Source organism: Chroicocephalus ridibundus, chromosome 3 (assembly GCF_963924245.1).
Source record: "Chroicocephalus ridibundus chromosome 3, bChrRid1.1, whole genome shotgun sequence".
Classification (NCBI taxonomy): Eukaryota; Metazoa; Chordata; class Aves; order Charadriiformes; family Laridae; genus Chroicocephalus; species Chroicocephalus ridibundus.
The window spans coordinates 3,620,702-3,646,869 of record NC_086286.1 but is presented as its reverse complement, the minus strand read 5'-3'; the positions used below and the strand labels follow the sequence as shown (position 1 = coordinate 3,646,869).

Genomic DNA, 26,168 nt, shown 5'->3' with positions numbered 1-26,168 from the left:
GGATGGTCAACAGCATCTGCTACTCTAATATCCCACATTATTATAGCCATTTAGCTAAACAGATCATAAAAAGATTGTTCCATTAGCCATCAACCTGGCAGAAATCCAGAGAAGTTGCTTAGTGGCCATGACCAAGTACCAGCATAAATCTAAAGGATTTGGATGGATGGCTGTGGCTAAATGCCTGCATTCTTCAACAGTAGGGGCCTTATGTTGTTATTTCCAGGCTCACATTTTTAGTTACAAAATTATACATGCATTTAAGCACTCTAAAGAAGGTGACACAAAGAGACATGTCATACACAATTATGTTTGTAATTGCCAGTCCAACCACATGCAAGTCTCCTTCACATTTTAAACCCGCTCTGAAAGCAATCTGTGAAGAGCTGTTTTAACATGACATGGATGTATCAGAGCTGCGCGGACCATCCAGAAACTGAAATGAAACCACAAAAGCTGTCCTTCTGTGCATGCAAAATTTCTGCATGAGAAAACAGGACATGCTCAGGAAACTCAGATATGAATCGAGACAGAGCTGTGTATGCAGATCCTATCGGTTCTGCATGAATCAGGAGGCAACAGGAAGAACAAGGAGAGCACACAATTTTAGCCTGAACCCCAGTAAGTCCTGCATGAAATCCCAGGGTAGGGGTGAGGGGCTGGGAAGGTTTCAATCCATGTTACGGAGTGTCTTTTGTTACCTCTCAACCAAGAGAAAAGGCGTTTTCAAAGAATTAAGAGATCTTGTTTCAACAATCAGCTTTGCAACAGGACTTCTGAACAGACTAAGATACTTCCCCCTGCATTGTAACTGCAAAAGGGCAGATAATTCTCACCTTACAAAAAGGCTATGAAGCCAGAACAATTTTTGTCAGTGAAATGTAGGAACACTGCAGACAGGAGTGCAAATACATCAGACATATTTCGTTCTGCAGATCAGAATGGCTGACTTGACCTCCAGCTTGCTTTATTTTACCCATGCCCCCTTCCTGTGTACCCTCCTTGATTTCAGTAAAAATATTAATTAAAAGTTCAACATATGTGAAAGAGGGACCTAAATCTGGATATGGAACACACTGATATGTGAAAGATACTGGTATGAGTTGTCAGTGACAAGATACATCTGCAGTCAGTACACTGAAAACCTACTTCTGGCAGCAGAAAAGCAGTATCACTTTTCAAACTGATTTTCCACATTTTAAAACACACTGTATGCAAGTCTAATGAGGGAGGCTTTTCACCTCATCCATCTAGTACATATGACATCATTATGCTCAAAGAGTACCACTGCAGCATCTCTCCCAGGCTCTTCCCAGCAACCTTCACTGGCAAAAGTGTCTATAGGTTTCTCTCTTCTGGTATGTCTGCAAAAGGGTACAATGCAAAGCCAGAGATTTAGCTGAGATAATTTTAGACGATGCCACTTAGTGATAACATTCTACATGAATAGGGCAACTTAACTCAAAACCGCATACTGCAGAGAGGATGTACTTTCCGCCTACAGAAAGCACGCTGTCTACTGAGTTCCTTTGAATACAAACATCGATACGTACATATTATTTAAAATACAACCGCTAAAGACTTTTACATAGCTTCCGGGTACCAGTTACTTATTAGCCACCTCACTGAATTATGGACCATTGCATTACTATAACCAATCACATTGCTTTGGAGGCAATAGTAGTAAAAAGCCATTGTAGATCCACACCTAGGGACAATTCAGCGGAAAAGCCCCGAGCTAAAGAACTGAAAGACAAAGTTCCAGCTATCTTCAAATCCCAAAAAGTATCATAACAACCAGATATTTTCCTGGGGCAGGGGAAACATATATGATATTTAATGATCCGGTCTAGTTCTCTGCTTTTCTCTGTGACTGCTAGGAAGGGGATGACAACTGCAAGACTCAGACTGTCCTTGGAGCAGCGCTGCTGCTGCTCAACACGCATGATGCCAGCTTCCCTTCAAGCATGTTTGGGAACTTTTCATCCCAGCATGGGCTAGTAAGAGAGTAAAGATCTGGGTATGGAAGACTGGCTGGCAGATGACTTTAAGATGCACCACCACATGGACTTCAATGGCAAGGAGAGTAAAACAGCTCAAGGAAGTCCTAAGTCTTACCTTAATTTAGAAGGGTGTTCTTCACAAACAACATAGTCCTGTGCTTATCTTACTATCTAGCAAGCAAATCTGGACTAAAAACAGAAAACAACCCTCAATTTTATTTCTTTCTTTCTTTTTAGGGAAATTACAGAATATAGCCACCTTTTGTAAGATACTGTATTGTTCTTAAAGTTCCCTTAACTACAGAATATTTTTTTATTTTTCCTGGTCTCAAAGTTGAAAGTGTCCAAGATAAATTACATAGGTTTCTGTAATTGCACTCCCTGCATATTTTTTGGCATATTCCTGACTTTCGGGCACTAGTGTTCCACTTCATAGTACTTTATATTAAATTAGGCCTTATGTCTAACTGTCCTGAGTAAACCCAGAGCAGCTAGAATAAAAGACAATAAAACTTCCTTCAGAATTCAATTACTGTTTTAACAGGGGCTTCAATGAGCATCACTTAGTACCAGACACCTGCACCCTGCTGATCTATATTTTTATTATTACTCTTGTTAAGCAGCACTTTCTGCTGTTTATCAATCAGAGATAATCAGCTCTCTGGGTAGTAAACCACCTGTCCAAATTATCCATAGTCCTCTTAAGTGAGACATATTGTACAGGTAAATATGTTACAATTTACACAGTTTATTCAACATACCGCGATCAGCAGGACAGCATTCACCTAGGTCAGCTGCAAGGCAGCCTTCGATAAACAGGACTTGAAACAGCTGGTAACACAGCTGTGTTATATCAGCTAACAACCCACCGACTTCTCCAATTCTGAGGCAGACTTTATCGTCTGAATGGTGTCTGCATAGGTAGGAAAAGGCTCAGTAAAGCTCTACAGGCACATTGTGACCAGCCCTGAAATCACGGGTAGGTTCTGGTAATCCCCAGCCTCCAGACAGTATGAAAGCTCTTCAGGATGCGGCACAGGGGTAGAATTTCACTTTTCATGTGTAACTGCAGCCTTGAAATAGCAATGTTATATATATACCCCCACAGACAACATTGTTATTGGGCTAATTCGACAGCCGAGTGTTTAACATGCCCCAGAGATTCAGGATTTAAATACGTTCTTCAACCACTAAGAGTTCTCTTGTACAGTAGTACATCTTGTTCCTCTCACATGATGCAGAGTGCATCTTGGATAAAGGCATGTGCCAGTCTTAAAAGCAGGCTCAACCTCCACGCTAAAAATTCAGATACTGGAAGTTACTTTTCCTGGGACAGGAATAAAGACAGAAACCTAAATTTTGTATGTCACAGTCCCTACTCCTTCCCCCCAGCCTGAGTGCACAAGGAAGGACTTCACATCAGTAGAGCTACATCATCATGAACCAGGTATCAGACATGAGAACATACACCTATTATTGTTTTTTTGTTAATAAGGGAAGGATGAACAATGATGTCAAGATGTCATAATATGCTGGAAAACTTGCCTATGTAGAAGGATTAATCAGAAGAAGTAGTAAAGATGAACGCTTATTTTCTGTCTAGTGAAGGGGCCTAACTCTGAAAAGGCAAAAAAGGAGGTTTGCCTACTGACAGCACATGCATGTGTCCACGTACACAAAACCCAGGCAGGGGAAGGCACCGCCTCTTCAGACAGTCACCCCGTTTGAGGGTTTGACATTGTTAAAGCAAAGAAGATGGGACTGAAAGATGATTCTCTAGGAAGGGATCCTACAGAGTATCTTCTGTCCTTCCACACTAACCCCAAATCAAAAAGGCAGGCAGTGTTGCACAATGGGGTACATTGTTATCGCTGTACATACAGGCCAAGGGATTTATCATTTCTGCTCTGTGTGATGCCAACTACAAGTGTGTAGAGCTGCTGTAAAATACCAAGACTGTAGGAGCAATGAAAAGGCAGGAGAGGGAAGCAAGGACAAGATTTTAATGGTTAAAAGCCTTAAAGCAAGCAAGACAAGTGTAAGTGCAAAAGTGACATTTATTGCCAGTACTTGTGTTTCAGAAACTTTTTATCTATGGAGAGAGAATACACGTTATTCAAAGATCACTATTTTCAGTGCACTGTCCCTTAAAGGGTTTTTAAAACAAACCAACCAACCAACCTGCAAGCATAGTGGGGAGGGGAAACAGCTAGGATATGAAGCGTTAGAGAGAAGTATCTGAACTGGCAGAGCTTCAGCAGAGAAGGCAATCGGACAGGCGCGCTGGGAGATCAGTTATCCTCCCAGCGATCAGGAAAGCTGATGTCCTAGAAGCCAATTTTTGAACTGTGCTAATAATAGGTCAGTCAGCAAAGCCGATGCTGCATATTCAACCAAATCTATGTACAAGCTGCGGGCAGGAACACAAGAGACTTTTTTTAATTAAGGAGGAGAAAAGAGACTGAAGGCTAGCTTATTACACACCATTCTCTCCGTTTACCGCAAGGCCTTCTCAGCTAGAAGACATTAACATCTCTAACACCCAAGCCCAGGTACCACAGTGGGTTGGAACCCTGCTGTACCAGGTGCTAATTAGGCAGTAACAGGCTGTCCCTGTTACAGAGGGCTTCTCGAATAGACAAAGTCAGGGTAGCCGGGAAAAGAGGCACAGGGAGGTAGAGCAGCCCATTGCTGAGCTACGGCAAATCATGGCCAAGATTAGGCAAGTACCCAGGTCTCCCAACGCCCAGCTGTTTCCTAAAAGCATACACCGCTATTAGTCAAGGCCAAGTATATACTGCAGCATTAAATGGTTTATGACCTGATGAGATGCAAATTGTAAGAAAATTCTTATTTAAGTCACATAGCACTTGAAGGCTTGACAGACACTCTCTAAGTCACTTTACTGTATGCTAGTCGACTTGGTCATAAGTTTTCTACACTGAAATATTTAAGCTGAAAATTGTAACAGCAAAACAGTTTCAAGCAGCCAGATCATAAAGGTCTCTTGCACAAAAACTCAAGTTTACAATTTTCTGGTAACATTTAACATTTACAGCTATTTACAGCCAAAGCTTACCAAGTCTCAGCTCATCTAAGCAGAAGACAACCTACAATCTCATCTTTATAGGAAAGTCACAACCCACTTTCTATTAGACAGCAAGGATAATATTCCTGCATGCCAATAAATATGTTAGGACTGTTCTCAGTACCCGAGAATTCAACAACACCTAACTTTGGCTGACTCCAGAGTCATCCTCCCTTTTTGAAGTTCTTTTGCTTCCTCATTTCATAAACGGGACCTATGTTGTGGATTAAACCCCAAACTCATTTTCTCTTTCTGCCTCCCTCACAGCAATAAGAGAGATATTTAGCAGTGGGAAACGCTTATTAGAGATCTTCTGTGTTTGATGTAGTACCATTTCCCTAATGGGCCTTGAACAATTTCCATGTTTTGAAAGCAGAGAGATTTCCTTTTAAAAAAGAAATCAGCAGTCTGATGGGAAGTCGACCTCCATGAAACATTTCCTCCCATTTTCACTTTCTGTGGCAATCCCCCACCACTTTCCCCGTCTTCTTTTATTCTGCTCACATGCTGACTTTTTAAGTGGTTGTGAAAAAAACCATGAGATGCCGCTTTTAGGTGACCATGAACTGTTGCTAGGCTGACACCTCTACTGTGTTAACTGTTGAGCTAGAAATTTTCCTCACTTCAAAATACAACGACCTCTGTAGTATAAGCCAGCAAGGAGGCAGCGTTTTTCACTGAAAAAGGCACTGGCATACGGTTTCCAGCATGGACCCATCAGTTTGGGTGTTAGCTCTTATACTGGTTTTTACTTCTGAACTCCTAGGTACTGCCTTTAGAGATACAGGTGAGGAGTTATTTCTGTATTAAAGAGAAAGCAAATGCATGCAGATGACTGCTTCCAGGATTACTTTTCGGGCTGTTATCAGAGGCAAAAGCTCAACCTTTGAATACTTTTTACCCTCAGGTTCTCCAAGCTGAGAACTGTTACAGATTAGTTAGCTTCTCTACTTTTGACAAGTTTTCTTTTACACTGCATATCGCATAATGGCATCTTCATTGGAGGAAGAACTCACCTTTAGGATTTCACTTCCCATTTCTGCACTTCTCAGCCCAATGGTTACAACAGTCCCTTAGCCAGCAGTTGCACCCTTGAAGAGATTCTCTTCCATTTCCCATTAAAAATGTGACAGATACACAACTTTGGATGTCAATATTTACGGGTCATTTTCTTATTCAAAAAATTCCATTTGCATTCCAGCAACAACATCCCTGGTCTCGAGTTTCTAATATCACTATGGCAGCTCCTAACATTACACCTCAAATTCACGAATCAAGAAGACTGCAAAACCCAGGCAAAACCCACAGATTATTTGCTGTGCCACCACTATTATTTTACCAGCTGCTTCAGGTTCACTCCTAATTCTCAGGGTCATTGAGAAGCAAAACTTTGTATCACCACAGCTCCTTGTCCCAGGGGAGTCCTCATCCAGATTTCCAGTGAAAACTACTCTGTGTCACCTCTTCCAGCACATGACTGACTTGTTTTGAAAAACAGATACCAACCCAACTCCACCTAATTGTGCCAAAAGCATCCCCTCCACACAACCTCCTCCACCTTCAAGAGCCCGAAATGCCTCACTCCTTACATTTCCAACTGAATACGCTGAGTGACCCCGACCTCAAAAATCAGAGGCAATCCCCCATCGCTTCCCCCTCAGTTCACTCATGCAGTAAATGGATAAAGGAATAGTGCCACATTGAGCAAGTCTTGAGGAATGCCATTCATGGGATGAATTTAACTTCCCCTTCAGTGGAAAAGGATTATAACCTGATATCAAAAGGGTCCTCCTGATAAGAAACTTTCCTAGCTTTGGTATTATTTCCATTCATGCCAGTTTGACACTGTGCATATGTAGATTATACATAATGTTTTTACTGAAGTCCATGAAGAAGCACCACAAGTACTAGAGCACTGAGAACACAAGTCATCTGATACAAAATTTGCTACTAATAAACAAAAAAAACCCTGCTACATAAAGACTTAAATATACAAGCCTTGTTCGGTGCCTGGTAGAATCACAGTGTGGCAAATACATCTAAGTCATTCTGACCCTGTATTCCGCAGCTAAAGCAAAGGCAAATCCATTTGTATGACAAAGCGTGTGATAGAGGCCCAATGTATCCAATATTCATTATCAAACAGAATTAACAGTAAGAGATGTTGACTGCTGAAATGCTGGAGATCCTAAAAGAATGAGGAAGAGGAGTGAGGTTTTCATTGTAAATGTTAAAATTATCCGTTACATGGAGAGACATGCACCACCTTTTCTCATTCAATTAATGGTATTTACAATCTCAGTTCTTCAAAGGGTCTAGTTATTTAGCTTTTTCTTTTTCCTTTTACATGCCAGAAAGAGAAGTGTAAATACATGTTTAATGATGCACTTCTCGGTTGTTTTCAGCAGTGAGATGCATCACTGAGTAACCTTGCTCTTGAATAAATTAGAGACAAACAGTTGGGGTTTGGAGCAGGTATTTTTAAGCCTAGTACTATTAAATATTACATTCTTCTCATTAAATTATTAGGTATATTTTAAACATTGATATATTAACTTCAGCCTTTATTGTGTGCTTATCAAATGTACTGTAAAACCTATACAGATGTAATGAAAACATCTTTGACCCATAGGGCAGTACAAATATTGACCCAATTGTTTTAAAGCCCCAATTCAAAACAGACACAGGAGAGCTCTCTTAAATAACACAGCCAAAATCCCCAGCAGCTGGAAAAAGGCCACATCATCTTTCATTTGGATGAGGGCAACGGGATTGCCACAGAATTTACAAACATGCTGAAGCCAAGCTTAATCCTACAGAATCCTACCTACTGCCCTCGGGCTCCACTTCACACATTCACCCTATGGCCTGCATTGTGTTTTCAGGCCCAAAGAAACTCATAATCACCTCAGGATGCAAGAGGGAAAAGGACCTTCCAGGTCAGAAAAATCCTTTCCTCTTATCATAAGGAACCTTTTCATGCAGCCTCATGAAATAAGAAAGCTCCGGCTCAAGGTACAGTATCATTGCTACAGGCTCTTGTAGCAAGCTCCTATTCTGTGGCTGAGCTACAGCATTTTAGTTCCAGTTCTGTCAGCGATGTTCACACATAAAAAAACAGGCCTATCCCTGTAAGAGAAGAAACTATTCCCACTCCTTCCCTTGAAAACTGCAAAACCGTCATTACTGAAAAGCTGTAGAGATCGAGTCTCTCTGCCTTTAGATATCCTCAGCCTGTCAGTCAGAGCAAGTCAGAGCTGAGGGAAATAGCTGTCTGTAGGTACTTCTGTACCACTGTGCTCTCATCACCCCACTTTCTCTCAAATACACTTAAAAGTTCGAGGTACGAATTATGCAAGCTGACCTCTGAAGCGGGGACTCCTTCCTCAACCTTTCAGTTGGGCTGTGCTACTGCTCCATTGGCCCCCAGCAGAGGAGGGATGCTTCAGCCACACATCCCTTCCCACGGGGTAAGTATCACCTCAGCACTTGCTGTAGTTTCTCAACAAAAGCTTCCTTTGGAAAAATGGGACTGTCATCTGTTTACAACAGCATTTTTGCAGAAGGCATTAGAAATTGCTGTTGACTCCCCAGGACTGGGTATTTATGTTTAGTTTCATGACAAAGACTGTTAGCTGATCTCTTTTCATGGTGCTGTGGATGAGACTGGGTCTGCATCCTCTATGCTTTCAGCATGCTGCCATGTCAGTGCAGTAACCTAGCTTTAAAAATAAAGAATAAAAAAAATCAGTATGTGCTAATGAGATGAAGACAACAGCATATTATACCATCCTCAGACTTTCAAAAACCTAAACGGCTACACCATAAAAGCAATTAGTTGCTTTCCTCCTTTTACTCCCTTTCTTCAGCAGTGTCAGAACTGCACTGAGTCAATGGCTAAGTGTCTTCTCCTAACATCCATTTGATTGCGTAACATAACTTCCAGCTAACGGATGCAAGAAGAATAACGCACAAACTGTCTGACAATACATTTTTCTTCTCCTACTCTGCCTATGCATCCATTGATATATTTATTCATAGACAGAAATCACAGTCTTTCTCTGGCTGTGCTTTGCTAGCTCAGCTAAACACACCAAATGCTTCCAGCCTCTTCTCATCTCCTGAGAAATGCTTTTTATTATCAGTCCTTTTTATTCTGGTAGACTTTCTCTTCACCTGGTCGAGTTTTGATTTATCTTTCTTCAACACTGATGACCAGAGTAAGAAAAAAATGAAAGAAATGGCATTCCTATTTAAAAAAAAAAAAAAAAAAAAAAAAGTAGTGAGGAATTGAGATATGTTTTAGTCAGGTCACAAAAATACGACAACGCAATGAATATTGTCTGGTTTTGCTATAGTTAAGAAACACTACAGAAACAATAAGATATGTAACAGACGCTAGCTTGTCACATTAATTAATTTTTCTTTTTTAAAACCCATGTTGAGAATCATTCAAGTAATAATATGAAATCAGCCAGCACTCTGCATACAAATGAAGCAAATATTCCAGAACCTTCAGTAACAAAAGAATTTCATGCTGAAAAACACAATTAAAATCAGAAAGCTGTCCTGCCATCTGTTTAAAACAAAAAGTTTTAAATTTCCTTGTTAGCAGAAGACAGCAAAATGCTACGTATGACTTTATTTTGGAGGATTATCTTTACTGATGACAGCAAAATGTACTTACTATGCAAATACACAGTAAGCGTGTCAAACTGCAGCATACCACATTATTACCAAATTGTAAGATCAAAGCTTAAATTAACTTGCTTAACAGACCTTCATTGCAGCTATGACCATACGAGGATGGGCAGCAAAGTTGAACCTAGCACATAAAAATCAAAGAGAAATGGCACATGGCCAGAAGAACCTGTATGCATTTTCATCCTAGGCTATGGTTTAATGTGCCAATAAAGTAATTCAAAGAGAGAAGTCTGATCAACGACTTCTTAATACGGCTTTTGTGAATGTCCAAAAGCAGCTGCGCTGGACCTGGGTACCTGGCAGGACACGTCAGAGCCAGCCCAAACATAATTAAATGGTCAAATCACGCAGAGGCATGAAGAAACGAGCAAAGCACATGGATACTTAGTTTGCATTGAAGGAGTCCTGAGCAGTTAGTTTACTATTTGCCTTGCTTTAAGTTGTCAGATGGCCACTCTACTGCAAAACAGGCTTCCAGGGGCTCTTTGCCTCTTCAGCTTGCCTTCTTTCCAAGTTCTGTTCCTGCTCTTTGAAGTAAATGCCAAGAGGATGTCTCCGCTAAGCCTGGCTGCCACCAATATCTCATATCTCAAGAATGGCCATCCTTACAGTCTTTCACACATGGCACAACGTAAGTGGCATGCATCTGAAACTACAGACCTAAGATGATTTATCAGGAGCATATGGCTCCTGCAAGCATGAAATTTGCTGCTAACAGAAAGCTAAAGAGGACAAGCGAAGAGTCCAGATGGGTCACATCTATAAAATTTCTTGGTAAGAGTAACTTTATTGGCAGTCTTTTTGACCCAGCACTATCCAGACTCACTGATTAGGCTGCCAACCCTGAGAGGATTGCTGGTTCATGGAGAACTACAAGCTGGGGTCAGTGACACTGCTGGAGGGCTGCACTGAACACGCATCTTTATCAGGAACTTGGAGCTGACTGCACAAAGAGCAATCTAAAGGACTGTCCAGATACATCGCTAAACACCAGACACGACATATTGTTTTCCTTTCTCTGCAACAGAGAAGAAACAGAAAAGGAAGGGAACAAGAAAACAACGCAAGAAGCAGCTCAACCAGCCAAGAAGTTAGAGAAAGCTGCAGAGCTACAACCACCAGTTCTCTAAGCTAAAGAAAAAGTTAACACAAGGGGAGTGGTGGTTTGGGTCAGTTTTTTCCCCCCCCACTGATTCACGTAATTTTTATATAACTTTACTGATAACGCAACAGCAACCAAAGGAGCCAGATTCCTAATTTAAAAGCCATACCATTATCCAGGCAGTAATCTGCTGCTTTGCACAGTGTCTGGCAAACAGGATAGAAAGACGGCTGCGACTCCTGCCTTGTCTCCATACCCATTTGTAGTCAGCTCCCAGGAAAACGTGTCTGACCAAGGATGGAGGTTTCTCTCAGTTCATCACTTTGTTTAGCAAGGCCTGTCCTTCCATACTCAGAAAATAACAGGCCCTGGTTATGACAAAAGCAATTGCTTAAAAAATAATAACTAGGGGAAAAAAAGAGAAAGCAATCACATAGAGGATGTATTGTCCTGACATTATTTCTTCTTATAGTTCCACTGTCATCACAGGATCACTTTACACAAAGGGAAGCAAATGAAGAGAATTTCCTATATAACCTCCTTTTTTAATATATCTGTAATTGCACAATAAGCATGAACCCAACCATTCTCTGCAAAAGCAGAAAGTGGCATTTCCTTCCCAGTCTTTGCGCTATCAGCACCCCAATAGAAATATACTGACTTTCTTCAAATAGACACTGCTAGGATGGTGTTTAGAAACAAGCTTCACCTAGTCGTCATGAATTATTAACCAGCAAAAAGTCCTCTTGTTGCCCTTTACAGAGGCTTGATTTGCAAGTTTGAAAATCAAACTGACACTTACGTCTCTTGTACAAATACCCAACCTTTTAAAAAATGCTCTGAGCATTATAAATACATTTTTTTCATGAATATGAGAACAACAATTCTATAAATAGCTATTCTTCACAGAACTGCTTCAAGACATTGTTTTTACAGACAACAGTAGGAAACTGAAGGAGGTCTTAGTGCCAAACATATTAAAAAGTGAAATAAACTCTCCAATTAACTCTGGGCTTCCACTTATTATTACAAAGTTCGCTGTTATTTTTCAGCTTATACAATTAGTTTATGCAAGGAAAGGAACAAAACAGAAGACTGCACTGTGTTCTGGCACAGCTGTGGGGTTGGTATAAATCAGTCACAGCCTTCAACTTCTGGGGGAATTCACTTTGCATCTTTAGGCAGTAATTTAACAATTCTGGACTGTCAACAGATGAACCCGCTATTAACCACCACCTTGTACAAGCACAAGCAAAGACAAGATTTTTATTATAACCCCATGACATGATTTCCAAATACAGTGACTCAAAACTGTGCTCTATCTCCTCTAAAAAGCAAACGTAGGAAGATAAATATGATTTAATGTTAATAGCAAATTGCCTGTGCAGTCTGCACCTTTAATGGTTGCTACCTTCTCAAGCAATTTTGCACTGATATCTAAACATGAAAGCAACAGGAACTCCTGAAAAACAGCTACTCAACTGGTAAACCAGGTTTCCGTGACCAGAATACTACAAGTACGTATTTAGTCATTTTGGCGTATTCTCCCACACAGGACCAAAGCTCAAGCACTACCAAGCTCTAACACCATTTTCAACAGGGAACCTGTACAAGCACTTTTTTCCTAAGTACTTGAAAAAATTATCTGCAAAAAAAGGAGGAACACATTCAGCTCCTAGTTTTCATACAGTATTTTGCTATAACAATCGCAACAATAATTTGCAACTATATGTCAGATATATGAAACAAACTGCACCCAATCACTCAGGGTACTGATACTCTTTCACCCCGGTGCAGCTCCACAGCCTCCAGCAGCTGGAAATGTGACAGTGCTGATTTCAAGGGGTGACACGGATGTGAAAGTGGAGTAACGCAGCAATGAATCAGGCCATGAGCTTTCCCAACAGCTCCCCAGCCATAATAGTGATCTAAGCATACTGGAATGTTTTTTAAAGAAAGCAAGTGTCCAGCGAGGATTAGTAAGAACTTGGTGGTGACGTGGCACACTAGGCATGGCCAGGGAGCACGCGGCAGTTCAGCAGGAAGAATTCAAAGGGAGCTCTGGCCACTGGGAATTTTGGGTCTGCCGTGCACCACAGCCAAAGTCCTCAGTCTACGGAAGGCAAGACAGAAAAACCACAAGCCAACTATGAACCACAACAGCATCCCAAATGGATCCTTGCCGGTAAACCAGAACAATTATAGACCTCGCTGGCCATCAGATCGTTAACATGGCTAGAAATTACCTCTCCAAGTTTTGTGCACAGTGTATGAGGCACAGGCCTGTTGTGTTTGCTGCCCAGAAGAGCAGAGGAACATATGCTGATGTAATGCTTGTCTGCTGTGCCAGGACTGGCATGCAAAGCCTCCTGACTCCTGCCCATCAAACCACAGTAAATAGAAAGAACCATTCCAGAGCAGGAACATTTTTCTCTTACCTTATTTTGATCTGTCCAGTAAAAGAAAAATCCCTGCGGATCCGTTCTGAGAATGATTGGAGTCACAACAGTAGAGTCCTGGAAGAAAAAAAAAGACAAACAAAGAAATCCATGTCAGCACACAGAACACATAATTATGCACTAGCTGCTTTGCCACCCATATTAATGAATTGCAACATCTAGAAATCACCCTGAAGGTATCACTAGCAAGATGTCATTAAAAGAATTTAGTATCACCTGCCTAATCTCCATTTTTCTGACATAACGTATTTCCATTACTGAGAAGACAGCACTAAATAACTCCAGACTTGTCAACACATGGAGTTACTCCAGAAAAACTGGAAGTAGATGAAGTTAAACAGACACAACATGCTAACTGTCAAACTAGAGCCGACATAGCAAAGTGCTATAGTTATCAGAAGTCCACTGCCCACCTTGATCCAAATTAACCTTCAGATATAGACAAGAGCTAAATGACTATAAGCTTTAACATACGAAGACTGAATTTGCCTAGAAAACCTGAAATAATATCCACTACATTAAGACTTTTGTCAATTAATTTCTAGTAGTATTTTTCTTTTTTTTCTACAATCCAACTATGAAGATTTTAGTAATGGGAGTATATACATTCCACCCCACCTCCAAATCAGGTGAAAATCTGTCTACTCTAGTAACATCCTTAACTCAGGTCATTTAAAACCAAGCCCATTTCTAAGTACTGGACGTAAGGCAGCCTGGTTTCCTACATATTCATATATTCTTACTGACAGCAGGTACCTGACTCAGGAGACACAAACTCTAACTAAAGCCTTTCCTGCAGGTGGGAGTTCATTATACCTCTCACCCACCAGGATTCCCTGGTGCTTAACAATAATTGACATCAGTGCAGGCTCATCTTAATAGGATTATTCCTCTCTTTCCTCTACTATTTTTCATGACATCTGTAAAAATGCTGTTGTTTAGAGACCTCTACTTGTTTGCCAGCCTTGATTTAAAAGTTATGGAGGCAGCACAGGAAGGAGGGGGAAGACAGGCAGACAGAAACATTGCCTAAGCCTTATCTCCGCAGGATAAACACACAATTCCTCCTCCAAAAGGAGGTATATTTCTGTTAAAGTATTACAGGTATTTTACAGCTTTAGCATGCATCTGTTTCCAAAGCAAGCAGCAGTACGTGAGGTCAGTTTACATTCCTTTAAGGAAAACAAATGGGCTCTAATAGGTTCAAATTTAAATCAAACACTTAACTGTGTTTTTTCTAAGTGCAAATAAAGTTGATGCAAGTGACATTATCATAAACAAACAAACACTAACTTATGCAAGTGCCATTTCCAAGGCAAGAAGGTAACACTTGTCTATATTATGCTACCAGTACAGGCCTTTGTGACAGAGTCCTGAACTCCCAACAACGGGCATTCATGAAACAGGGAAGTTGAATTATTCCCAGTTTGCAGCTGGAAAAATGAGACCCAAAGAAGCGAAGTGACAAGCCCAGCACCAGTCAGAAGCCTGCAGGGGAGCAAATAGAAGAATAAAATGGAGTCAAGCATGAAGCGTGTTTTTATCTCAGCACAGCAGAAATACAAATAGAAGAGCAAGTTCTACCCTAAGAAATACAAGATCAAACCCTTAATTGAGTATAAAAGTCCTCTTTATAACTGGAAGATCTGGGCTGTGGATTAACTACGCCACAGGTACATTGACACTCAAACGGGTGCCAAGTCAGCTGTCGGAGGCCAGGAACAAGTGTGGCTGTACCAATGCCAGGCGGTATCACGGGAATGTCCCAGCTGGGACATAGTGCCACTGGCCCTTCTTTGCCTCATTGCAAGAAAACAGCATTGTATGCGCACTCCCTAAGGGAACGGACATACCGAATTTGTGCCATCTATTTTTTGCCTGTTTCTTCATAGCTCCTAGTTATCTTGTACACCTGAGAGTCACGTACTGTTTGAGTGTAACATGCAAACTTATTTTTAAAAAAATGACAAGTCCTGAAGAGACGTTGACTAGTTGTCTAGTCTACATCCACAAGCTTCTACAGAAGTATTCTCAAACCTCTGCCTTTCAAAAATAGAAAAAAGCCCGCCATACTCTGGAGATATAACTCTCTTTTTTAAGCTTATTTCGTTATGTCCTGTGCAGACTGTCTGTAAATACGCAAAATAAGGAAAGAAAAAGACTAAGTGTCCTTCTGCTTTCCAATGAGATATACACAGCTTCGGGGGGGGGGGGGGGGGGGGGGAGGGAGAGAAGGAAGTGATGGGAAACAGACAGGCATGAAGCGATTATGTTTAGGATTAATCAATTTTGCGGGTTAATCACTTCAAATCAGTTGCTTCAACCCAAAAGCTGTGTGGATTTGTCTGCACTGATGACATACAGCTGTCAAAGTAATACTTTTGTAGATGTGGGCTGTAAAATGTTGACTATAATCAGACTCAAAAGAGCGGAAGATGGAGGGAAAGAGCCTTCGATATCTATTAGGTGACATAAAGGAAACCTCATCTTGACACGGATAATGATGAGTCTTAATTTAAGGTGCTCTGTGCTCCAGGAAGTTGTTTGCTTGTTGTTTTGGGTGTGTTTTTTTTAAAATCAGAAAAAGGCAGTTGTGCATTATGCCTTTTTTCTAAATTAACTACACTACTCTGACATCAAGTATAGCCCAGTTAACGTGCTCGTGAACATGAGAACCCCGCACTGTCATGCTGTATACAAGCACAGGGTCTGAGAATAACTTCGTACGTGTGTCTTAGGAATGCTTCCACACAGTTAACAGCAGCAATAAAAGTCATCTGCACAATGTTTTATAGGTTTACGTATTCTACAAGCTAGCTGTAACTCTTGTAAGTCCCTGCCACCAAAAGTCACACTTGTTACTTCTGGGTGTAGGGGAATGGAAACAAACTTCAGTCAGCTCAGCAAGCCCTGCTCCGCATCAACGTGGTCCTTTGGCACATGGAACAGGTCTGCTGCTTTTATGCTGCTCTGCAATCGGGGCTTGCAAAGGCAGGCAACAATTGAAAAGATACATGAAAAACCCTTTATACAGTATACATTTAAGAAGAGCAGTGGTTCGAGGCACTGAAATAGAAACTTGTTTCAAGTGACAATTGTCTGGTGCGTTTCTTTACAAAAACTATTGCACTATAGGGGAAATAACTGGTTTATTACCCAACCTGCAGGTCATTCAGGAGAGTATCCTGAAGCCCATTAATTCAATTTCCTCACCTAAAGAGCTGACCTATCTCGTAACTCTCCTGAACAGATTTTCCAACCGTAAGCAACTCTGAAGAAGAGGGCAGCAGACAGGACACAACAGATAAAGGGGGAAAAAAGAAACAAACAAAACTTGAAGGATAAACAAATAGGGAGCTGACATTCATTTCTTCCCTAACCCACTTAGATCCAGAATGTGAGAATAAAATGGGGGGAGGGGGAAGGTCACTGTTTCCAATTAATTGGAAATTAATACATATTTAGGTGTTTAGTAGGGGCATAGCTCTTACAATCCTCTGGATATCAACAAAGCAAGCAGCCCTTTGGGTAGGAGCCCCAGATTCTTGGGATACTTCCAAGAATACAAGCAAAGAAGCAGGAGGAGGTGACCAAGGCAAAAATCAGATGTAATCAGAGAGGGGAGAGGAAGAAGAGAAAGACAGAACATCCCAGTAAACGATGCAAATAGTTGTGGGTTATCAGGCTTTTTTAATGCCACCTAGGGGTGCCTGTGCCAAGCAGTGGCTTGGTTTCTGACAGATTGCTTTTGCAAATTCCTTGAATATAAAGACTTGGAGTGGCCCATACCTAGCAGTCCCAGTGTGCTGCATATCACACCAGCCTAAACTTAAGTGAATAATATTTTTAAAGGGCTTTTAATTTCACCTTTAAAGGCCCCCCGCCTTTTTATTTGTGACTTAGGGCCAATTCCTTACTCCAATTTCACAGCCTCAAATGAGTAATGTGGTTGTTCTATAGTTATTCCATTAAGTTGCCTCCTAATTGGCTGTACAACCTCAGACCCTGCATTAGCAATATTCTTTATTTTCTACTTTTAAACAAAAAGGTTTCAAATTTACGCCCACAAAGTGCCGTAGAGAACTTTGGGAACCTTACCAGCCAGGCACAGCAGAACATGGGCATAAAAGATGAATGGACAAATACATATTTAAGACCCTGCCAGGTAACCATTTTAAGATCTGATTTTAAGTGTGGGTCCCCTAAACTACATCTAACATCAGCGAGCCAAAAGCGCTACCTCCATTTTAATATTACTGACCAATAAAGACTACCATACAAAGCCAAACCTTCATTGGTTCCTTTCTAACTATATGCCCATGTTTCCCAGTCCTCACAGCACCCCTACAACCAGGCTGTGCATCCAGTCGCGAGGGACGGAGCCATCTACCCTACTCCTCAACCATCACTGGTAAGACCTGAAGAGACACAAGGCAAGAAAGAACGGCTACATAAGGGTGCACCGCTCTGGCACCTACATCCCAGGCTTTGGCCCTTGCTCCCAGAACTCTCTGTACTTTATTCATTATGTATTAAGGCAAGAGTGTAACACTATTGCTGCTGTGTTTTGTGCCAAGCACAGCTGGCTGTTAAAATGATCAGAGAATGTCCCAGGCTGGGACTAGCGTGCCTGCAATGCAAGTACAGGTCAATCCTGCCATAGATGAAGAGCTCCTAAAGGATCTTGAAAATACCTACAGGGGAATGAAAATCTACATGTACCATGTCAACTAGCAAGACCATGAGTCAGATGAGCATGTGTTTTAATAAATCATATATAGATAATGATGACATTTCTTAGAAACGGTTGCAGTCAAAATTCACATCAACAGATTTTAAGAAAAAAAGCAGACCAGCCTTTATCTCCAGCTCTTAAAACAGATGGGGCTCACGGCACTGCCTTATTAAGCCAGACTGTTGTTTCCTGGTTTTGCCTCAGATTTTGAGAGACATCAAACATCTCCAAATATAACCTGAAAACTTTTACACACATCATTATTTCATCTGCTTGAACCTTCTCCTGGAAAATTTCTGCCAAACTGCTTCAAAACACAACGCTAAGAAACAGATTGTTTCTGGCAGGGGCAAAATATTCTGCAGCTTTTCTTTTACTTTGGCAAAAGGGCTTGAACTCTGGTTGGAGCAAGGGTGTAAGTGGAGAAGAGTCCCCGCAAAGAGTTTTCCTGCCACCCCACAAGCCGGGGGATTACAGGCTTGGAGGAGTGGAGAGGGAGCGAAGGAGAAGGGAGAGCAAAACCACAGTTTACACATGGTCAGACGATATATTAGCTGTTAAATTCCATCATACACTGGGTGTACCCAGACTGGAACTAAGCAGGATTACCCAAACAATTAGCACTATAAATATCTTTAGGCTGACAGCTGAACAACGAATGACAGGGAGAGAGTACCCATCCCCCGGTTTTGCAATGAACCCCTGAAATAATCTGGAAGGGTACAGATGCCCTCTTTTACTGAGGGCAGAAGAATCAGATCTGCCATGTAAAGGAACAGCTTGTGAGAAGGAAATGTTGGAGAAGGTGAAATGAGTGCTGGAGGTTGGAAGCAGGACAAAAAAAAATAATCAAAACTGGAATTGAGTTTACAGGACCCATAAAATGAAATCCCACTTGTTCAACAGGAACATGCAGGAAAACATTCTTCACGGAGTGGTTAAACCCTGGAAAAACTTTGGTGATGGCACCACAGGACAGAAGTCATCATTCTGCTAATTAAAGACTAACTTCCTGCAAGTTTAAAAGAACCTTGAACAGGCTTTGTTTCTCAGAAGCAGACTACCTTGTCTCATTTCTCAAGATGTTCGTAGTCTTGGGCTAATTATAGCCTTACTGCATGTAGTCTTGATTTGTCCACATGAGTCCTTATTAGTCGTAGATGTTGCAAAGTACGCAGTCAAGAAAGAAGGAATAAACGGAGAACCTTATAGCAAAAGTAGCCAAATGCCAACGGGGAAGATTTTATCTCTGCCAGAGAGTTCTTATGGGACGCTGAGCAAATCATTTAAATCGTTCTGTTCATGGGCATAAATGCTGTGTTCTGATTTTGAGGGAATACTGGAATTGTATTTCCACGTTTCATTTTCTAATTTTCAGATATGCTGAGCCCAAATTCATCTGAAGTCACTGGGGAAGCATTCTGAACATCTGACTGCATAGTGCTACACAGTCTGAAAATTAGGTCCAAGGTATCTAATCACAGATTAAAAATCGGTAAGTTTTTGTGTTGGTCTCTTTTTTTGGACCTACTACAGTGCAATTGGGAACACATTTTGTCATCTAATAGGTCTTGTGAAAATAAATTAAAAAGTGCTTATGAAGCATTTACTTTATAATAGACAAACGACTCCATAATGATTAGTTAACTCTATTTCACTACAGCCTTTGTTAAGAAAAAAGTCTTGAGCATTCAAGAAAGCATGCAGTGCACAACTTAAATTCAGTTAGCTCCCCTTTCACAAAGAATTCCTCGTTTACTTAAAAGCTCTTTTCTGGTTTTCAGTTTCCCTAGTATCTACCAACACTCCAAAGGGCTCAGACACTACAATAACACAGGTGTTATCTGTGACTTGAATGTGTAAATTCTTCACCAGATCTTCCCAGGCAGGCATCTAACCATTCTGTAGGGGATCCAAATCTTTTTCCCCCCAAGCTAAAGTTAGCAAGAGCTTCCCAATGGAGTCAACCAAGTTCAGGCTTTCCTCTTTACTAAACGTTAAATGTTCAGAAGTTTTACACTCAATCCAATTACTCTTCTATGCTGCAAAAGGCCAAAAACCACAACTTCTACTCATTTAGGTAAAATATTTTTATATAGCACAGAGCTGGTATTTGCTTACTACATAAAGATTAGCAACAAAGAAAGAAAAAACAACAAAAACTTCAGAATGTTGGACTAACTTCTTCCCTCCAGACTGAAAACATTCAGAAAAAATAAACTCTTTTCAGTTTATTGTTTTAGTTTTATACACACAGAACAATGGTGGCTCATTTTTCATGGCCTCAGTCATGTACTGTACTGACAGACTTGTGCAGAGTTGAAAAACAAAAAAAAAAAGTCAGGGAAAAAAATTAGTTACTTGAATATCAACATCTTAAAATCACTTCAGAAAATTTCCAGGTTTTTTCTTTGTTTGATCTCAGTTTATCCATGATAATGATACTCTGATGTTATATTTACTTGTAAGGTTAAAGGGGATGTATCTCATACTCTTGATAATCTTCTTTAAAAGATTCTAAACAAATAAAGAAGCATGAAAACTTTACATAGCACTCAGCATCTGAGCTCAAAAATGTTCTCCAAAGACGAAGTGCTCTAAGAGAAAGGCATTAAAAGAGAACTTAAAAGACCTAGGTTCATTTTTGCTGCTCACTGTAACACCTGGTGAAGTGCTGTAGCCACTAAACAATGCTACCTATCAGGACGTTTGTTTCAGTAACCAAATATTTAGAAAAAACATGTGGTTATAAAACTGGAATCATGTCCCTCAATTTAGGTAGAGTTACATTACCTTACTGATGTAGTTAACTTGCGAGTAAAAGTAAATAGTGTAAGTCACAGAGAGACCAGTCAAATTCTTTATGCAAAGAACATATTATCACTAGGGAAGATAAGAAAGCCTTTAAGCAAGTACTGAAAACAAATCTAATTTTGAATATACACCATCGTATTAACTGGCTTCAGTGTGCCCATTACTGCTCTTAAAAACCATCAGTTCAACTGTGCTCTAGCTGCCGAGCTATTTGTTAACTCAGTGATGTCAATCTTGTTCCCACTACAGAAAAATGAAGCAAAAAAGGCAGGTTTCAGCCCCTTCAGACGTCAGATCAGTTGTGAGAGAAGTTGCCCTTTATACTCAGGTTTCATTAACCTTCTCAGCTAGCAACACATTCTGCTACATTAAGTTTAACCCCCTACAAAAAAGCTTCACCAGTGGACTTAATTGCATCCTCTTTATTTATTTATTTAACCGTTTTAAAACTCTCACCAGGAAAAGCTATTATAACCTGAGTTTCACTATAGCAGCGTATCAAGTCCATTCTTGTCTAAGCGTTGCGCCTCTCTCACAGCTATTGCTTCTCTCTAGGAATAAGGGAGTGCATCTGTTCAAAGACCAGACCAGACCAGTGCTTAAGAGACTGAGGGTCTTTTCCCAGTAGTAAGGGAAAAGTGGTTATAAAGGCCCAACTGAAGGCAGCATGAAGAAACACGACTTGAAGGAGAGATTGCTCAGCTAACTGGCATCTTAAACCAGACACACACATGCATACATCCACAAAAACAACGCACCTAAGCAACCAGTCACTTTTATCTTTCACCTATTCAAACATTAGCTATTTCCATTCAGCGCCTTGTGAAACCAATCTATACATCAAGAACAAGAGTTAATTCTAAAATTTGTTTTCCAACCTGTAATACTGTCATAGAATAAAACAGAAACAGTGCAAGGAAAAGTAACAGGAGAACAATCATCTGTTTGACGTTAGTGCTTTATACCCTGATCCAAAACGTAATTTGTGACTAGACTCTGTTAGGCATTGGGCAGTATAAGTGATATTACATCCTATCCGGATGCACAAGTGTGACTTGTCTTGGAAAGCCAGGCCTTTTTAATTGATCCTAATGCTTTTGCAATTTAGAAACTGAAGATGGTCCGCAGAGGAAATGGAGTTTCAAGCCTCCTGAGCTGCTTGCCTTCTACCTGCCTGTACGTGACCTTGAGTGGTTGATGTAACCTCTTCCTCTCCTCTTTGCAAAGCTCTGGCAAGGCATTTCTCTTTCAAACTGGATCATCATCACACTGGGGGGTGTGGTGAGGGTCGGTGGGGGGGAGGCTGTGGGTGAGATACGGGTGTAACATGAAGCAGACTTTGCTGCTGTTCCTCAGAGAGGAGGTCCATATAACAACAGCAGTACCATATCTGCTTATTAGCAGCCTCAGAGTTACTAATGAGGCACAGCACTACTAGAAGCTCAGGACGGGAAGTCCATGGATGGATCGCTTTGAAAGTCTGTATCACTACAGTTTTTGTCAGACTGTTCTGCGCGCCACACTGCAGCATCCTTCTAAAAAGCTGGCAAATACATTCTTTAATAACTGTTACTCTATACACTATGAAATTCCTTACACGCCTTTCATGCTCTGGTTTAAATCCTTCCAGCATTCCCATTTTAAAAAGACACTACTTTTCAGAGATTTATAACTTAGCTGGAAAAATTTTGCTTGGGGCTGAAACTTGGTACAAGTCATAGGAATTTACCGAAAACACTCTTTTGCTTTATGAAACGCAAAGCAAAGTCAATAGAGCCGTCTTTGAGCTGCAAAACAAACCAACAGGAAAGTGTACTACAAGGGTATGCCTTGGACAGGAACGAATGCTGCCCCAGTGCACAGGCAATGTGGAAAAACTGAACTCCTGTTCTCACTCAGACACAGTAAATAGAAAATGATGCGTAATAAACATCAGTATGTGAGCCTCGCGTTTCCGAACAGCCCTGTGAGCACAGCAGATACAAAGTACTCATTACGGTCAATTCCATTTTACTGTTACATTTTGTAGTTTACTATTTCTCATTACAGCCTATTGTTTCACTGGAGAGTTTGTGCATGCCTATTTACATGAGAGACCACAGAGGTTCAGATTAATAATCATCATTTTTAAAAACCCTTCAAGCAGATTAATTTGATAGAAAACAAAGGCTCTGAAGTGGATATTGGCTACTCAATGGCAAGTACTTTTCAAAGTCACCAAACATGCATTCACGTCTCAAGACCTTCTTACAGCCAGAGTACCAAAGGAGATTCATTTCCCTTGAAATCTTTGATTTTTCAGGGCTTCCACCGGTGAGAAGAAACACTACAGGCAAGACAGGGGGACTGGGAGGCAGAAAATGCATACATATACACACAACATACGGTCAACAATGAGTTAATGCTACTATTCATGCACAGTGAGGCTCAATAGGCAGCAGCTTTCACAAGGCGGCTGTGAAAGCGCTCACTAAACACAACAGGGCTCTTTCTCATCTCAGTCACGCGTCCCAGGTAATACCTGTGTATCGCTGAAGAACACCTTTTACCTGAAATGCACATCTTTTGCCAGAATTTAGCCATAGTTTATTACCGCAGCTTTCAGGTTTACAACTGAAAGGCTTTTTTCCAATTAGTCTATAGCAGACAGGTTAGCCGCTGAACATTGTGCGTGGAGAACACCTCTTCTCCTCCAAATTTATATATACAATACACTACTTTGGAAATAGCACTTAAACTAATAATTTAAACTGTTGCCTACCTGCTAGGACTTTCAGTCTGGAGACCTAAATCAGCATTAACTTGACCTCTGCATATACCTGTGGAAATTTCTTGGTAGCTTACCAAAAATAAAATAATACCTGCAATGACAAGGCAGAGGTTATGTTGCCTTTTCCTATACTAAGGAAAACATGAAACGGAGGAAACATTTTCTCAGGCAAGTCATTCAAGCTTAGCTCCCATCTATCTTCCGAACATGAATAACCTGTGTCAAGCCAATGTTTACTGCCGCAGACAAGGTCAGGTCACTGAGCTTATTAAAAACGTATTAGCTTATTATGGTAAATAAAATTTCACACGACAAGTTGCTCAGTTTTTTAGTGCTCTTTCCCTCCTTGACAGTGTTTATCACAGGTTTATAGAGATCAGGCTCACACATTTGGCTGCTGGACAGGCTGAAAGCAATGGCAAAACAGCGACACGTAAGAAGACAAGAACAGTTGTTAGACACGTTAACTGCTCCTTCTCCCTCACTCTGTTACCCCTCCAGTTGTTGCTGTGGGTGTCTTTATCACAGCCGAAATTCACAGAAAAAATATTTGAGAGCTGCGCTAAGGCTCTCAAAACAAGTTATCCTCAACAGTTCTCCTGACATTCAAACTACCTGCCTTCCTTGCCAACGACTCCTCTACTGCAGCTCGAGACTCACTATGCCCCTCTGACTCCAGATACCATTCACAGACAGACTTTTTGGGGCACCCGCTCCTCCATGCGCAACTGAGACACAAACATCCAATGTCCTATTGTAGGAGGAAGGCTAGTAGAGGACTTGTCCTTTCTGTTTTCCTTCTGTGCAGTACAGCAGACTTACTTTCATGGTCTGAGAAAAGGAAAGCTAAGCAGAGAAAGACTATCTTTCTCTGAAACAGTCACAGGCATAGCCTGCAAGTGAAGAAAGAAATAGCAGCTGCTGAACAGCTGTGCTACCAAAGGTGAAGTGAAAACCACACTCCTCTCCTATGTGAGGCAATACAAGTGTAAAGGGTTGGGAAGCAGCAAGTGGTAAAGGGAAAGCAGATACGATTTTGAGGCAAGTCTCATGCCCTAATAAGCCAAGAAAGATGAGCGCCTTCTGCAGTGGAAGGAAGATGAGCAGGGGTACCCAAACAGAGAGCCCCGGGAGAACACGTCCAGGGCTTGACAACCCCACCAGAGACAGAGAAAAGAGGAGGGCAGGAGCCAGAAGGAAGGCGAGAAGCCAGGAGGAGGAAAGGGGAGATGGAACAAGAGATAGGGAACAGGTTGAAACAACTACGTTGCGGCTACAGAGGTGACAACGTGCAAAATAAAACAAGGGCGGCAGGAGGGAAACACACTCGCCAAAGGAGCCAGCTCAACTCAACTCGCACCGGCCAAGCGAAGTGAGCCGGGAGAACCTTTGGAGAAAGTTTGCCCGGCGGTTTAACAACACCTTTCGGCTCGGCCCGGACCTCACACGGCGACCGCCCAGCCCGGCCGGGGACACTTATCCCCGGCCGGCCGCCAGCTCCCCCGCCGCGGGACGGCCCCGCCGCCTCACACCTGCCCTTCCGCACGGCGCCCCGCGGGCCGGCCCGCCGCGGCTCTCCGCCGCCGCGCAGGGCAGGGCCGGCCCTGCGGCGGCCCCGACGCTTGTACCGGAGCCCTCCTGCCCGATCGATTCGCCCCGCGCGTTGCATAAGCCCCGCCGTGCCCCTGCCCCGTGTTGGGGCATGGCGAAGGGAAGAGGGGGAGGAGGTGGGGAGAAGGGGGAGCTACTCACATCGTCCCACTTGACGAATTTGATGCCTTTCTTCAGGTTGTCGGAGACGCAGACGGGCTTGAGCTGGAGAGCGTGCACCCCTGGCTGTGCCCCGGCCATTTGCACTGCATTGACGCGCTCTCCCCCGGAGCGGAGAAGCCGCGGGAGAGGCGGCCGCCTTCAGGAGGGGACGCCGGGACGCCGGAAACAGCCCCGGGAGAGAGGCCGGCAGCCGCGCTCCGCTCGCCCGGAGCGGGCAGGGAAGCGTCTGCCCGGGCGGGGAGGGCGAAGAGGCTTCACTGCCGCCCGAAGAGCGACCTGGCGCGGCAGCGGCCGGGGCGAGCCATGCGGCGGCACATCCTCTATATACAGCCGGCTCGCCACACACGCCCGCCCGCTCCCTCACACACACACATACGCACGCAAGGGGCACGGAACGAACGGCTCTGCCCGCTCCGGTTCCCCCTCCCTGCCCGCCCCTCCTCCTCCTCCCTCCAGCGCCAGGCTCGGCCCCCGAGGTTCCCCCGCGCCGAGGGCAGCGAGGCGCGCCGGCGGCGTTGCGGCGCCACCTAGCGGCGGCGGCCGGCGCAGCATCCACCGCGGTGGGGGGGAGGCCCCCGGCCGAGGTCCCCACGCCGAGCTCGGCTCGGCGTGGGGACCTCGGCCGGGGGCCTCCCCCCCGCAAGCTTTCTCCCCTTCCCTGACTATATTTTTAGATCCCTACGTAGAAATGTATGTAGACGTATAGGAGAAAGGAGCAAT

General features: G+C 42.4%; 1 protein-coding gene across 2 annotated transcripts in view; it reads right to left on the bottom strand.

Moving 5' to 3' along the window:
* Positions 1 to 25,880, bottom strand: part of PLCB1 (phospholipase C beta 1) — a 398,333-nt gene extending 372,453 nt beyond the window's left edge. For both annotated transcript variants that reach the window (XM_063331245.1, XM_063331246.1), the window contains exons 1-2: positions 25,428 to 25,880; positions 13,336 to 13,413 (exon numbers count right to left, since the gene is read on the bottom strand). In XM_063331245.1, the coding sequence (XP_063187315.1) occupies positions 13,336 to 13,413; positions 25,428 to 25,526 (177 nt within the window). In that variant the 5' untranslated portion in view covers positions 25,527 to 25,880. The remainder of the gene's footprint in view (positions 1 to 13,335; positions 13,414 to 25,427) is intronic.
* Positions 25,881 to 26,168: the final 288 nt, after the last annotated feature.